Below are 14,290 nucleotides of genomic sequence, written 5' to 3' on the forward strand. Positions count from 1 at the left end.
ACAGAAGAGCTACTAGCTCAAATTGCTGAAAAAGGGGATGCTGTCCATGATAGAAAGGTGTCAGAACACATAGTGTATCACAGTTTGTCAGTCTAACTGAGCATTTATGGGATGTGCTGGACCAACAAATCTGATCCACCTCTCAGCTTGCGGGACTTAAAGGATCCGCTGCTAATGTCGTGGTGCCAGATACTGCAGGACACTTGTGGAGCATCAACTCATCAGAGCTGTGTTTGGCAGCACAAGGGGGACCTATACAATGTTAGGAAGTTGGTTTTAATGATGTGGCTGATCAGTGTATTACCCATGCTTAAATATGAGAATTTTATTCTACCTGGCAACAGAAAATATTTAGCTGAAAACCAAAAAGTACAATTCGACATGTTTCACACATATTGTATCTCTGCACAATTTGCTTATATTATTTATTCTTTTCAAAATGTAGATAAACTGAGTGTCAGATGATTTTTTGCAACGTGTCTACATGCTGCCTAATTTGTGTAAAATAACTGACCCTTTGTGAGCGATTTCTCACTAAATATGTTGGTTTTAAAAGCTCTGTGTAAAGGTTTCTTTTGCAGTTTTTCCTTAGAGAATGTGGTATTTGATAATGAGGTGTGTGTATATACTATGATTTTGCATAAAATATCTCATTTACAAAAAATTTAAAAAATCTGTAATACAGAACACTGTGCTTTTATTGTATTGATTTGATTACCAGAGCTATTAAAATAATAAAATTATGATGGATTTGGAGAATGGAAACCACAACAAATTATTAAATTAGAAATGGGTAAGACAGTTTTAAAACTAAGTTAAATGACTTCTAGAGAAAACAATCAATCAATCATGCAATTGTCTTTGGATTCAAAACATTATACAGTAGATATTGACCCTTGACAACTTCACCATTTAGCATTGTAGCAGTGCAGAGTCTAAAATATTCCCAGCCAAAGAACAGTTTTACTCAATTAAATAGGTGTTTTTTCAGGCAATTAAAACACACGATGCAAAACAGCAGTTATTGCTGTAAAATTAATAACAAGCTTATTTGCTGCAAGTCTGCCACAAAACTAAAAAAAGATCAACAGCATTCAATCATTTAGTTTTACACATAACAATTCCATACAACAACAAAAAAATCACACAACATATTTCTCTGAATTATATAAACAGCTTTGTGGAACTTATGAGGCAGCTGATAAACTAAGACAGAAGGGAACTTAAGACATTGAGTATGCAAGTAAACAGGCTGGGGCAAATGCCATTACTCCTCGATTGATTCAGGGTGAAAAATGGACAGAAAATAGAAATCAGGAATCAACCATCAAATTCAGTGTTTTGGAGGCACAATATTGAATTCCAGCTTTTACTTTGTGCTTCCGTTGTTTTCTTAATATCTCATTTGTTTCTGTCTGTTTGTGGATCTATTGCATTATTGTACATCATCTCTTTCTTTATGTTACCACCCTTTCTTTTTCTGTCTCACTCACACTTTGTTCCTCACTCCCTCACTCTCTCTTGCCTCTCTCAGAAGTGCTGTCCCGTCTGTAGGAATGTTATTTGCAGGGTTGTTGTTTCATATAAGGATCTCCACCAGATCTAGGTCAGGCAGGGGCATCTTCTGTCCTCTGCTCAGCAGTGCTCGACCTTCTAGGCCTTTAGCCTGTCTGGGTGGACATTCTGCACATAAACACAGGGTTAAAATTATTTTTTTGTGAAACCTTTTTTTTTTCCAGTGATACCATTCTTCCAGCATTATTTTATTAGATACTAGCATTATTACTAGTATTCGATTCTAGAATTTGTTGACTACAATATTTTTGTCTATAGAATCATTTAGTCATTGTTTTTCAGTATTTTTATGGGAAAAAGTGCAGGTCACTGTGTCACTCACAGCATCATGTGACATTGCATCAAGACATCCATTTTATTAACCCAACTGACCCTCATTAAGGCCTGCTACTTTTGTCAGTAATTGTGAGAATTTTGAAAGTACTGGTCGTGATGGTACCAGGACAAAGGATCTAATTTGAGCTTCAATTTAAAATTTCCACGAAAAATGGAAAATGCAACCGACTTTTCTTTTTTATTACAAACTAAATGGATAATTGATTGTGAGTGACAGGTTTTTGGAAAAGAGAGAGTGAAAATCATCTGGCCATTGGACAACCTTGGATTGTCCAGCCCTCGCGTCGGTACACACGTCACCACAGATGAGATGTAGAAGCAAGGACTCTTGCAGTTCCAGGGCACATTACAGTTTTATACAATCAAAAAGATGATCTGGCCCACATGCAGCGTGGAATGACAGCCCTTGGGTGGCTCACTCCTGTTTGCCAGGTCTGGGCCACAAGCAGGCCATAGCAATGCCACATGTCAGCCAAAAGCAAAGAAATGAACCAGAACTAGAGCTTATCTGAGCCACAAAATCTGTGTATATTAAATATGGAGTCATTTCAGCCTTAATAAGCCTGTTAACAAGCAGAATCACTGAAGGAAAGAAGAGAACAGAAAAAAAGACGGGCAGAAACACAAGAACTACAACTGACTTCAGACACAGTCTTAGATGAAATCAACTGAAGAGAATCAGCATGCAGCATGAGATCCAGCAATATTATAACAATCAGTTAGAAGATTTTGACAAAAATGAGCACAAAAAGCTAATCAACGATGACACACACAGACATCAACAATCAGCACATGAATCTCAATAATGGTGACAATCAAAAATATTCAGATAAACAGATCATTTCAGAACATCACTGAAAAGCTACTAAATGTCACAACAAAAACAACAGCAAAAAATAAAAGCAAATATTTAGAATTAAACAAAATAATAGGACAATTCAGCTGCATAATTAATTCATGTTGCAATGCATGCTGGGAGTTTTGTACTATGCTGGAACCCAGCATGCATTGCAGCAAGGTACTTTTGATTGTCACCATTGTTGAGATTCATACGCTGATTGTTGATGTCTGTGTATATCATCACAGATTAGATTTCAGAGCTCATGTCTGTTAAAATCTTCTAACTGATTGTTATAATATTGCTGGATCTCATGCTGAAGGAACACAGGGTTTGTGATATGTATATATTAATGGTACAACACAATTGTTTGATTCAAAAGACATCAGTGAAACGGTCTATTTCAGGTAACCATCACCTGATCTCGTTTCACTTTGCTGCTGCAAACGTATTTAACAAACACACTGTCACAGCAGCCAAAAATAATAATAAGAGTTAAGAGGAAAAAACACTAATTACTGTTAATGGTGACTTCAAATGAAACATTAAAGTTAAACCTCTGTTAATTCTCAATAAAACGTTTTGTAGACGTCTGACAGAAATAAAGTCAGTCTGGTTAGTAATAAGTGAAGCTGGTAATGCTGTTTGTGGAGTTGTTTAATCCTCCTCTGCTGAGATCTTCACAGATTTAATGTCTTCTTTTCTCTTCAGTTGAGTTCATCTAAGGCTGTGGCCGAAGTCAGTTGTAGTTCTTGTGTTTCTGCTCGTCTCTTTTTCTGTTCTCTTCTTTCCTTCAGTGATTCTGCTTGTTAACAGTCTTATTAAGACACCCAAGGCCACCCAAGGGTCGTTATTCCACACTGCATGTGGGCCAGATCATCTTTCCACATCTGCAAGATGTGGGCCGGATCGGGGACATCAAAATGTTGTTATGTGGGTAGATGTTCAGTTAAATCTAATTGCTTTGATATATTAGATGTTTTTGATATATAAAACATTTTTGTGTTTTGTTAGTTTATGAAGTTTAACAGTTTTGAAAAGAGTAAATGTGCAAATTGGCCTGCATAGTACACAGTTTTGGTGGTGTTTGTGTCTAAGTGAGAAAAGAATGCATGTAAATTGAAAGATGTCGTCATTGAATGCATTTTGTGTCAAAGCAATAATAAATGATCCACAGTTTAGCTCACATAGACTGCTGTTGTGATTACTGTGTGAAGAGTTTTGAAAAAGTATTGAGAAATGTGTCCAAGCGATTATACAAAACTGTAATGTTTTTGATTTAAGATTACAAGGGCATGTGTTTTTATAATAATGATGTGCACAGATAATTCATTTACAATAAACACTGGATGATTCAATTAAAAATAACAATAGTTCATTTTGATTTCATGGTCAAAACTCTACCCATATACACTCATAGTTAACTTTATTAGGTACACCTTGCTAGTACTGGATTGGAGCCCATTTTGCCTTCAGAACTGCCTTAATTCTTCATGGCAGAGATTCAACAGCTGGAAACATTCCTCTGAGATTTTGGTCCATATTGACATGATATCATCACGCAGTTGCTACAGATTTGTCGTCTGGACATCCATGATGTGAATCTGCCGTTCCTCCTCATCCCAAAAGCTGCTCTATTGTATTGAGATCTGTGACTGTGGAGGCCGTTTGAGTTTAGTGACTCACTGTGATGTTCAAGAAACCAGTTTGAGATGATCTGATCTTTGTGACATGGCCTTTTATCCCACTGGAAGTAGCATCAGAAGATGATCCACTGTGGTCATAAAGGGATAAACATGGTCAGCAACAATATTCAGGTAGACTGTGGTGTTTAACCGATGCTCAATTGGTACTAAGGGACCCAAAGTGTGCCAATAAAATATCCTCCACAACATTACACCATCAGAAGCCTGAACTGACGATACAAGGCAGGACGGATCCATGCTTTCATGTTGTTTACACCAAATTCTGACCCGACCATCTGAATGTTGCAGCAGAAATCCAGACTCATCAGACCAGGCAAAGTTTTTCCAATCTTCTATTGTCCAGTTTTGGTGAATTGTAGCCTCAGTTTGTTGTTCTCAGCTGACAGGAGTTTCACCGGTGTGTCTCTTCTGCTGCTTCAAGGTTTGATGTGTTGAGTGTTCAGAGATGCTCTTCTGCTTCAAGGTTTGATGTGTTGAGTGTTCAGAGATGCTCTACTACAGACAGGTGTCTTATTTGAGTCACTGTTGTCTTTCTATCAGCTTAACCAGTCTGGTCATTCTCCTCTCCATTTTCCAAGGCATTTTCTCCCACAGAACTCACTGGGATTTTCTCTTTTTTGGATCATTCTCTAAAAACCCTAGAGATGGTTGTGTGTGAAAATCCCAGCAGATCAGCAGTTTCTGAAATACCCAGACCAACAACCATGCCACGTTCAAAGTCCCTTAAATCCCCTTTCTTCCCCATTCTGATGCTCAGTTTGAACTTTAACAGATCGTCTTGAACATGCAATGCAAGTTGCTGCCATATAATTGGCTGATTAGATATTTGCGTTAATGAGCAGTTGAACAGGTGTACCTAATAAAGTGGCCGAAGAATGTAGAAGCTACATTGTCACTTAAAATACTTTCTGGCTCTCACCTCTCTTCTCTTGCCTTGTGGAGGTTCCGACGCTAAATGTCTTTGGACTCTGTCCTGTTTGAGAGATGCTGTCTCTGCTGACTGATTTAGAATGAAGGGACAGGAGAGGAGTGGAGGGGAGAGATAATGATAAAGGAGGCAGAAGAGAGACAGATGAGGGCAGGGGTAACGTGGAAGAGGAAGAGGGAGGGAGAGAGGAGCGGGGAACACAGGAGGATGAGGTTGTTAATGATGTGTTTGAACCTGCAGAGGCCAAGAAGGGAAGAAAAGAGGAAGGTAGAGAGGAGAATGATGGAGGAAGAGAGGAAAGAGAGGAGGCAGGGAGAGATGAAGAGGCTGAAAGAGAGGGCAGAGGGGGAAGGATGTGCTCTACTTGGTCCTTTCCTCGGAATACATCTGCAAACAAGAACACAAACCATTTGGTGAAACCTCTGGCAACACAGGTCACATTGTAGTGATATAGTGCTATAGTCACATTTATTTATATAGCGCTTTTTACAATACAGATTGTTTCAAAGCAGCTTTACAATACGTTATATACTGTAGTGTTTAGATTGTTGGTCCCTACATGGTGAGTGTGCTCTTAAAGACTGAAGTAATGCATATTTGTATATTTATTCTCATTTTCACCTTTTTACACTGCATGGTGTCCACTGACATTTGTGATTAAGCAACTGTGGTAACTGTGGGTAAAGCATTTTAGGTGTTTTAGAAGAAAGTATGTTGAAGCATTGTAAAATATTATTTGGTTATATTATCATTATCATTCACTACTCACCGGCATACCTAAAAATTGTATTTCATCAACGTTTGAGAAGTAAATTCTTTATGAAAATTCAGTACAGTACACACAAGGTCATTAAAGGTCACTAAAGGTCAATTTACACCAAGACCTTGTTATGAAAATATATATTTTAATAGAAACAATAGATACCATAGTCCTATTCATACAGGGCTCAAACATTTATCCGTCAACATTTTTTCTATGGAGAGATGTCAGATTTTCCTCTTTGTCCAACAAATAAAAATGACCAACTGGAAACTATGCTTTTTCTCTTCTGAAACTGTTGTCGCTGTACACATTATAGTTAAATGGATTTGAATCAGAATCTCCCTAGACTTTGTCTTTGATGTCAGCTTTGTTGTGTATGAGTCCCTCAACTGTCCTCAAAATCATACAGCCATTGTTGTAAATGGGTTAATATGCAGAAGATGCTAGAAAATTGTAATATAACACAAAGCTACAGTCATTCACTCATACTGTAATTTGTGTGTTGTTGTATACTTGTATACTCACTTGTACTGCCTTTCCAGCTCTGCTGGTCTCTGTGATCGGCCTGTGATGTCTGACGTGTGTGTAGTCCACTTGCTATGGAAATTGAGGGCACAGAGCGGGCAGGACGCAGAGGAGCGGGATCTCTACGGGAACGCTGTTGTAGAACTTGAATCATGGCGTCTTTCTCCAGCAACTGAGCATGCAAGTCCTTCATCCTGTGATATACAGAGCAATTCTTAATTCTTAAAGTAACTGGGTACTTATTTGAGGCTATATAACACCGGGGCTATATAACAATGTTTTGGTTCTACATATTCCCCTGTTGACCAAAGAAATTGCCTTTAATTTGCAGCAGAAAATGTTTATTTAGTTCTTTTTTTGCAATACAACCTTTTATCCCTTAGATAAGAAAATGATATTTTCCTGATTAACATTTACATGCTTCTTTGGTTATCGATCAAGCAGACTTAAACATTACGTCATTAAAGAACCTAATACAGTATGCCGTCTACGTAAAGAGTAACTGCTGAATTTGTTAAAGGGATAGTTCACTTTGAAATTAATTTTTGGTATGTTTTAGCTTACCTCAAGGGCATCCAAGATGTAGGTGTCTTTTTTCCGCAGTAGTTTCAATTTTGATATTTTTAGGTCAAACCGTTCTTGTCTGTCAGTCATATAATGCAGGTCTATGGTCACGGTCTCAAAACACAAGCACAGAGTCCAAATTAAAACAATTCCCCGTCGTCCAAATTAAACAATCCCCCATCGTAAGTACACATTGGTGGCCTAAGACACGAAACGAGCGGTTTGTGTGAGAAAACGAACAGTATTTATATCGTTTTTACCTCTTATACGCAGACATGTCCAAGTGAGCTGATCTGACGTGTACGCAGACTGGTGCATAGATATATACACTAGATGTCGCCTTAAAGACATTCGTTCCAATGAACTGCCGTAGACAAGGCGACATCTAGTGTGTATATATCTATGCACCAGTCTGCGTACACGTCAGATCAGATCACTCGGACATGTCTGCGTATAAGAGGTAAAAACGATATAAATACTGTTCGTTTTCTCACACAAACCGCTCATTTCGTGTCTTAGGCCATCAATGTGTACTTACGATGGGGAATTGTTTAATTTGGACGACGGGGAATTGTTTTAATTTGGACTCAGTGCTTGTGTTTTGAGACCGTGACCATAGACCTGCATTATATGACTGACAGACAAGAACGGTTTGACCTAAAAATATCAAAATTGAAACTACTGCGGAAAAAAAGACACCTACATCTTGGATGCCCTTGAGGTAAGCTAAAACATACCAAAAATGAATTTCAAAGTGAACTATCCCTTTAACTTTGAGAAGGGGTACTCATCTATACATATATAGTTATAGTTATAGATCTAGTTCAGTCATGAAACTCTGATTGGTCCTTTACATGCAATATGCATGATATCTCATCATTAACACATGCCACAAGCTGATTGGCCTTCGCTCAATCTGCAGCCAATGAGATTATCTGCTCAACATTTTAATAGTCTGATTCAGTGTTTTTTTATTTAATATAGAATTTTTACATTTTAGGCAAATATATAAATATAATGTATTTAAGATTTCTGCAAAGAGTGACATGCCTGGGCAACATGTTTTATACTGTGAGCATATTTATATGAGCATTATGTTTATTAGCATTCACCTTTGTTCCATGTCCTGACAGTGCCGACTGCTCTGGCTTCTGTTGTCGTCCTCATGCAGCCACAGCGAGCTGTCACTGTAACTGCCGCTGCGGGAATGCTGGATCATAGTCGTGTCTCTGAAAACACAACACAGTCACACAATCAATCTGTCAAAACAAAAAAATTATAAGATGAATTTATATAAGATTCAATTTTAGAAAGGAATGAAACAGAAAAGAAAATGTGTGTATTGTACCCACATAAACATGCATCCACTTAAACCCATTCTCATTCCCAACGTATCAAAAACTGAAGCGTCAAGAGCCATTAGGATGCTAAAGGACACCTAGGTGTAGTATCTCCATTGCTTTCAACGAGGCAAGGGAAAATGCATTGTCATTTTATAAAAATGAAATATTGGGCATATCATTTAGTCATTATGACATAAGATCAAGGTTCCCCTGTAGGCCAAACAATCTGATACCACAGCTGCCCATCACCTGTACCTGATCCTCGTCATTTCTGTATATAATAAAGAGTAAAACTGTATAAAATCCCATCTTAGTGAGATATGGATAATAATTTGAACCGCTTTAAAGTTTTTATATTTGTATCATTAGATATTTGAGTAAGTTGAAACCCAATATTAAAAGTGAATTCTGGGGGTAATCAAGGCTGGGAAGGATCCATCTGTTGTTTCCTTCATTGCTCTGGGAAAGGACGCATTTGAAGGAGCCTTTGAATTGGGACAGCCTTCATCACGCCGCTGTGACGCAATCGGCCTTTGAATTGGGACGCAGCTGGCCTACAACTATTGGAAACAGACTTCTTACCTGCTTTACTCACCTAGGTAGAGTTTTCACTTATGACATCGAGTCAGAGTCTGTGGTTGAAATTGGACTGAATAATGAAGACACATTTGACACTCGTGGAAGGTAGGATGACGGCCTCGGCCCAGATGAATTTACTATGATCTCATGGAATGTTCAAGAGTTAAAGACGAAAGTCAATAACAGTGAGTTAATGGATATCTTGCGGGAGAAATCTATCATCTGTTTGACTGAAGTGTGGTCAAAAGATGAATCTGAGTTCTGTCACTTATTGGCTGGTGACACAGGTTTTTGTCTCATGCATTGATTAGTGTGTGGCAGCTTTTGGACGTAACATTGGAGGTATATGTAATATGATTCTATTGTGAAACATTTTTCTCAAATCTGTAAACAAGTATATTGTATATTTTTAAACTCTGACAAAGAGAGTGGATTATTTGGTGATAACATTGTTTTTGGCTTTACGTACATTTTTCCTGAGGGATCCAGATCATATAGAAATAGAGAAGAGAAAAATGGCATCAATTCTCTGGAAAATGACATTTTAAGCGTGCTAGATCAAGTAGGAGAAGATGTACAATAAATTTTTACAGAAGATTTTAATGCTAGAACTGGCAATGAATGTGACTACATGGAGTGTGATGATTCTGAATATATAGCATGTGGTAGATATTACACTAATGATTATTTTGAATGGAATAGAAAATCAAAAGATAAGGTTGTCAATACTTTTGGTAACTGTCTTTTGGATATGTGTCGTACTTTAAATATACACCTTGTAAATGGAAGAGTTGGAAAAGATACGGATGGTGACGTATATTCTGTAACCATTACGGTATGAGACTGAATTTGAGTAAATCAAAAGTTATGGTTTTTCGAAGAGGGGGCTTTTTAAATAAGAATGAAAAATTGTATTTTGCTGGTGAGCAGATTGAAGTGGTTAATGCTTATAAATATCTGGGTATGTGGTTTACACCAAAATTGTCATGGTGGAAAACTCAACAACACTTAGCAAACCAAGGTAAGAAGGCAATGCTTTCTTTATTAAGGTTTGTTCGTAAGCATAAAAGTAGCTGTAACCAAGCGTTGTATTTGTTTGACCACATGGTTGCACCCATATTGTATTATGGATCTGAGATGTGGGGCTTTGAGCCAGTGGAGTGTCCTGAGAATGTTCAGTTATCCTTCTGTAAAAAAACACCTGTGTATCAGTACAGGTGTGAGCAATATTTTGGGCGATCTGGGTAGATTTGCATTGTCTACTACCTATATGAAAAGGTGTATCATGTATTGGATAAAATTAGTCTAATTATCGGTATCCAAGAAAATTTTATAATATGCTTTTTCAGTTAGATGAAGTAGGTAGAAAAACATGGGTTTGTGAGTCGAAATATGCATGGAGATTGGCATTGTATATCATGAAATGAAGAAAAGAGCATCTGTCATGCTATTGTGAAGTATGCTATGTGAGCATCTATATGCTTTGTGGAACTATGGGCCAAGAGGCCATGTATTCCTGAAATAAATCTGATTGATTGATTGATTGATTGATTGATTGATTGATTGATTGATTGATTGATTGATTGATTGATTGATTGATTGATTGATTGATTGATTACTCACCTTGGTGTTTGGCTAGTAAGACTCCAGTGATCTCCTGGTTTTGCTTCCGTTTGCTCCAAGCTAACTCCAGTGAATTTAACTACTTACCTGTATACTTACCGGTATCTGTGTGTGTCAACATCTCACCTGCTCCTCTGTGTGTGTGGATCTTCCGCTGTTCTGGAAAAGATAAAAGAACCAAGTTAATCAGCAAACATCTTCTCACTGAACTGTCTATCTTGCATTTGCTTACCTGCTAAATCTCCAATAACCTCCTGCACTTGGGTTCACTTACATCTCTGTGTTTGGAATCGGATATATCCCTGAAAATGTTATGTTGGGGTATAATTTGAACAGCAACAATTATTTTATTACATTATACTATTTTTGAGCATGATTGTTTCATCCAAGAGAGGGCAGGGGCACCGCTGGGGTTTCTGGATCCCCGTTACAGCAACCCTGCCGTAACACTAAAATCACAAACACATTCACATGTTGATAAGTGTTTAGGTTTAGGCTGGGTCTCCCGGGGGAGTTAGGAGCTCCAAAAATTACTACTGATATTTAGTAATATCTTGAGTGTTAAATGGGTTTAAAATTAAATGTATGGATGAGTAACTAAGTGAAAAAACTTTATTTTAAAGAAATTTTCTCTCAAAACAAGCCATAATAAGTCATTTGATTAATTCATTCTATTTAGGGGTGTTGAACATTTTTACTGGAAAACAAGAAAACAAGATAAAATTCTTGTAACAAAAGGTTTTCATAAAATATATTAAGCTATATGAATCATGAGCTAGTTCCTATGCTAAGTTTCTAGTCAGGCATCCCTCAATTATGTCATATCTGTCTCTCTTTTTTTTTTTTTTTTTTTTTGCCAATAACAGTACAAGGGCGACCTCTATCTGCTTTTAAGAATACAACACCAAGAATCTACCAAAACATGATTAGAGTTTCATGGCTGTTTGAATGGATAACAAACATATATATATAAAAAAATATAAAAATTAAAGTCACTTTTGGTTCCCAATCCTGGTCCTGGAGAACCGCCCCAACACTGCACACTTTTAATTTCTCTCTTACCCAACATTTATTTGTGGTCTTGGATTCTTTAATAATGAGCTGATGTGTTGAATCAGGTGTGTTTGATTCGGGACACATCTAAAACGTGCAGTGCTGGAGGTCCTCCAGAGCCAGGATTGGGGACCACTGCCATATACAGCACATCTCGGGTTCAAAACCAATATGTGCATATAACTTCTAATGAAATCAAGCAACTTGCTCCTGCATACGTACAGAAACAGTGGCCCGATTGGTTGCGTTTCATTTCATTATTTCACTAGAATGAAGACTTGGTCACAGAGTGAGATTGAGCACGTGTAAGAGAGGGGCATGAGAACATTGCTGCTTAATGTGAACATGAATCTACCAAATACATTAACAAATACATTAACAGATTTGTTAATGGAATGTACTGTGCTGGATCAAACAAAACTGGACTGGAGCATACATGGATAAATCAGACTGACAATTTTTGTCTTGTGGACTATTCGTAAACATTGTTGTGTGAAACAGTTTATTCAGAAGAGTAATAAAAAAAAAATTGCATGCAATTTTTATGATCCCGCTTATTTTGTTAAAATGATTAACATCTTGAATATTCTGCAAGTGATATGTAAACTTAAGAGCAGAACCGTACCGAAAAAGGTCAAACATTTGTAATAGTCTGTATTTATAATAAAGCCAAAAAAGCTAACAGAACACATGAATGGTGATCAGCTTTATAGATAATTGTCCAAATTTTGGGGTAGACCTGACCTGTTGAAGGGAGACAGTCTCCATCCATCCTATGGTGGGCTCTTATCTTGGCTCAGTAGTGTCTGACTAACTGGGATCCATGTCAGGAAGCAGGCACACTGGTTTAACTGACTGTCTACAAGCTGCCATGAGATATCACATATCTCATAAATAACATCACTAATGTATTTTATCATATAAACGCTGTCTCTTCCATGAACTACCAAACACTAAAACCATACCTTGCCTAGAAAAAAAATTGATTGATGTCAACTTAGACAATGAAAAGAAAATGGAAGTTTAATGTTTACTAAAGTTTTCCAAACATAAGCTCACTTTCATTGAAGTCACTAATTGTAAATGAAATGATTCCTGTCACTACAGTCACTAAAGGTACCACAACATATATTCCATAACTGGCAAATGTGGAAAGATGATCTGGCCCACATGCAGCGTGGAATGACGGCCCTTGGGTGGCTCACTCCTGTTTACCAGATCTGGGCCACAAGCAGGCCATAGCAATGCCACATGTCAGCCAAGAGCAAAGAAATAAACCAGAGCTGGACCTTATCTGAGCCACAAAATCTGTGTATATTAAATATGGAGTCATCTCAGTCTTAATAAGCCTGTTAACAAGCAGAATCACTGAAGGAAAGAAGAGAACAGAAAAAGAGACGAGCAGAAACACAAGAACTGCAACTGACTTCAGACACAGTCTTAGATGAAATCAACTGAACAGAAAAGAAGACATTAAATCTGTGAAGATCTCAGCAGAGGAGGATTAAATAACTCCATAAACAGCATTACCAGCTTCACTTATTACTAACAAGTAGCACATTTCACAAGTCTTAGTGGCACATGCCAATGAAAGCCGGATGTTGTCAGATGATTGTGTTAAACAACATGCATCTGTTTTCAGTGTTGAATTATAAGTCAAGAATAGACTGTACAAGTAACTATATGAAACACACTGAAAACTGAATATATGATGATGAGAGCATAATGCAAAGAAAGAGCAAAGAGCCCTCGGGTTTTCTAATAGTGATTTGGTCACCTTTGGCTTTCTAACGGAGGGCTTTAAGGATGTGTTCACATTTGTCAGGTTTGGTTTGATTAAAGCGAACCGTGGTGCGATTGCTCTGCTAGTGCGGTTCATTTGAATAAGTGTGACCAACAAATGGACCAAGACCGCTGAAAAGATGGGTCTCGATGTCCTTCCAAACAAACTCTTGGTGTGGTTCAACTGAAATATGAACTCAACATGGACCAAAGACATGTTAACCAACCAAAAACAGGATATGTTATCACAAGATGCGACCCTAAAAAGGACAAAATGCTCAAGCAGAGTCATGATGTATCATAGTTCAGTACAGGCATCAGAACCGCGTCTCCTCGCAGCAGATCTTTGTGTGTGTGTGTGTGTGTGATGGAGGGATTCCTGCCACTGTTTTGACTCCTTTACACATTTTATAAGCTCTTCACGAGTTCTCAGCTGGTCAAAATACCATCATATGTAGCTAGACACATACAACGAGCGCATTTACCCCGGCACACAGAATTGTTTTGGATGTTCGGTCAGTTTTGTTGCGAAATATATGTAATAAAAGCCGACCAATCAGGTTGTGACCATATCCCTATGCCTTTAGGTTCGGTATCTGTAGGTTTGGTGTTAAAATGCCAATGTGAACACTAAGCGGACCATGACTAAATGATTTTTTTTTGGTCCGGACCAAA

At 37.7% G+C, this 14,290-nt stretch overlaps 1 protein-coding gene and 1 long non-coding RNA gene across 5 annotated transcripts in view; one reads left to right on the forward strand and one right to left on the reverse strand.

Annotated features, from left to right (window-relative positions):
• Nucleotides 1-680: 680 nt before the first annotated feature.
• The window catches only part of amotl1 (angiomotin like 1), a 30,806-nt gene continuing 17,196 nt past the window's right edge, over nt 681-14,290 (reverse strand). For all 4 annotated transcript variants that reach the window (XM_082180621.1, XM_082180619.1, XM_082180620.1 and 1 more), the window contains 4 exons: nt 8,348-8,464; nt 6,672-6,865; nt 5,375-5,770; nt 681-1,683 (listed from right to left, as the gene is read on the reverse strand). In XM_082180621.1, coding sequence (XP_082036747.1) covers nt 1,580-1,683; nt 5,375-5,770; nt 6,672-6,865; nt 8,348-8,464 — 811 coding nt within the window. In that variant the 3' untranslated portion in view covers nt 681-1,579. The remainder of the gene's footprint in view (nt 1,684-5,374; nt 5,771-6,671; nt 6,866-8,347; nt 8,465-14,290) is intronic.
• The window catches only part of LOC309506814, a 360,589-nt gene continuing 354,770 nt past the window's right edge, over nt 8,472-14,290 (forward strand). Inside the window, exon 1 of the long non-coding RNA XR_014208934.1 lies at nt 8,472-13,270. This is a non-coding gene — a long non-coding RNA (uncharacterized lncRNA). The remainder of the gene's footprint in view (nt 13,271-14,290) is intronic.

Source organism: Leuciscus leuciscus, assembly GCF_965113295.1.
Source record: "Leuciscus leuciscus genome assembly, chromosome: 9".
Lineage (NCBI taxonomy): Eukaryota > Metazoa > Chordata > Actinopteri > Cypriniformes > Leuciscidae > Leuciscus > Leuciscus leuciscus.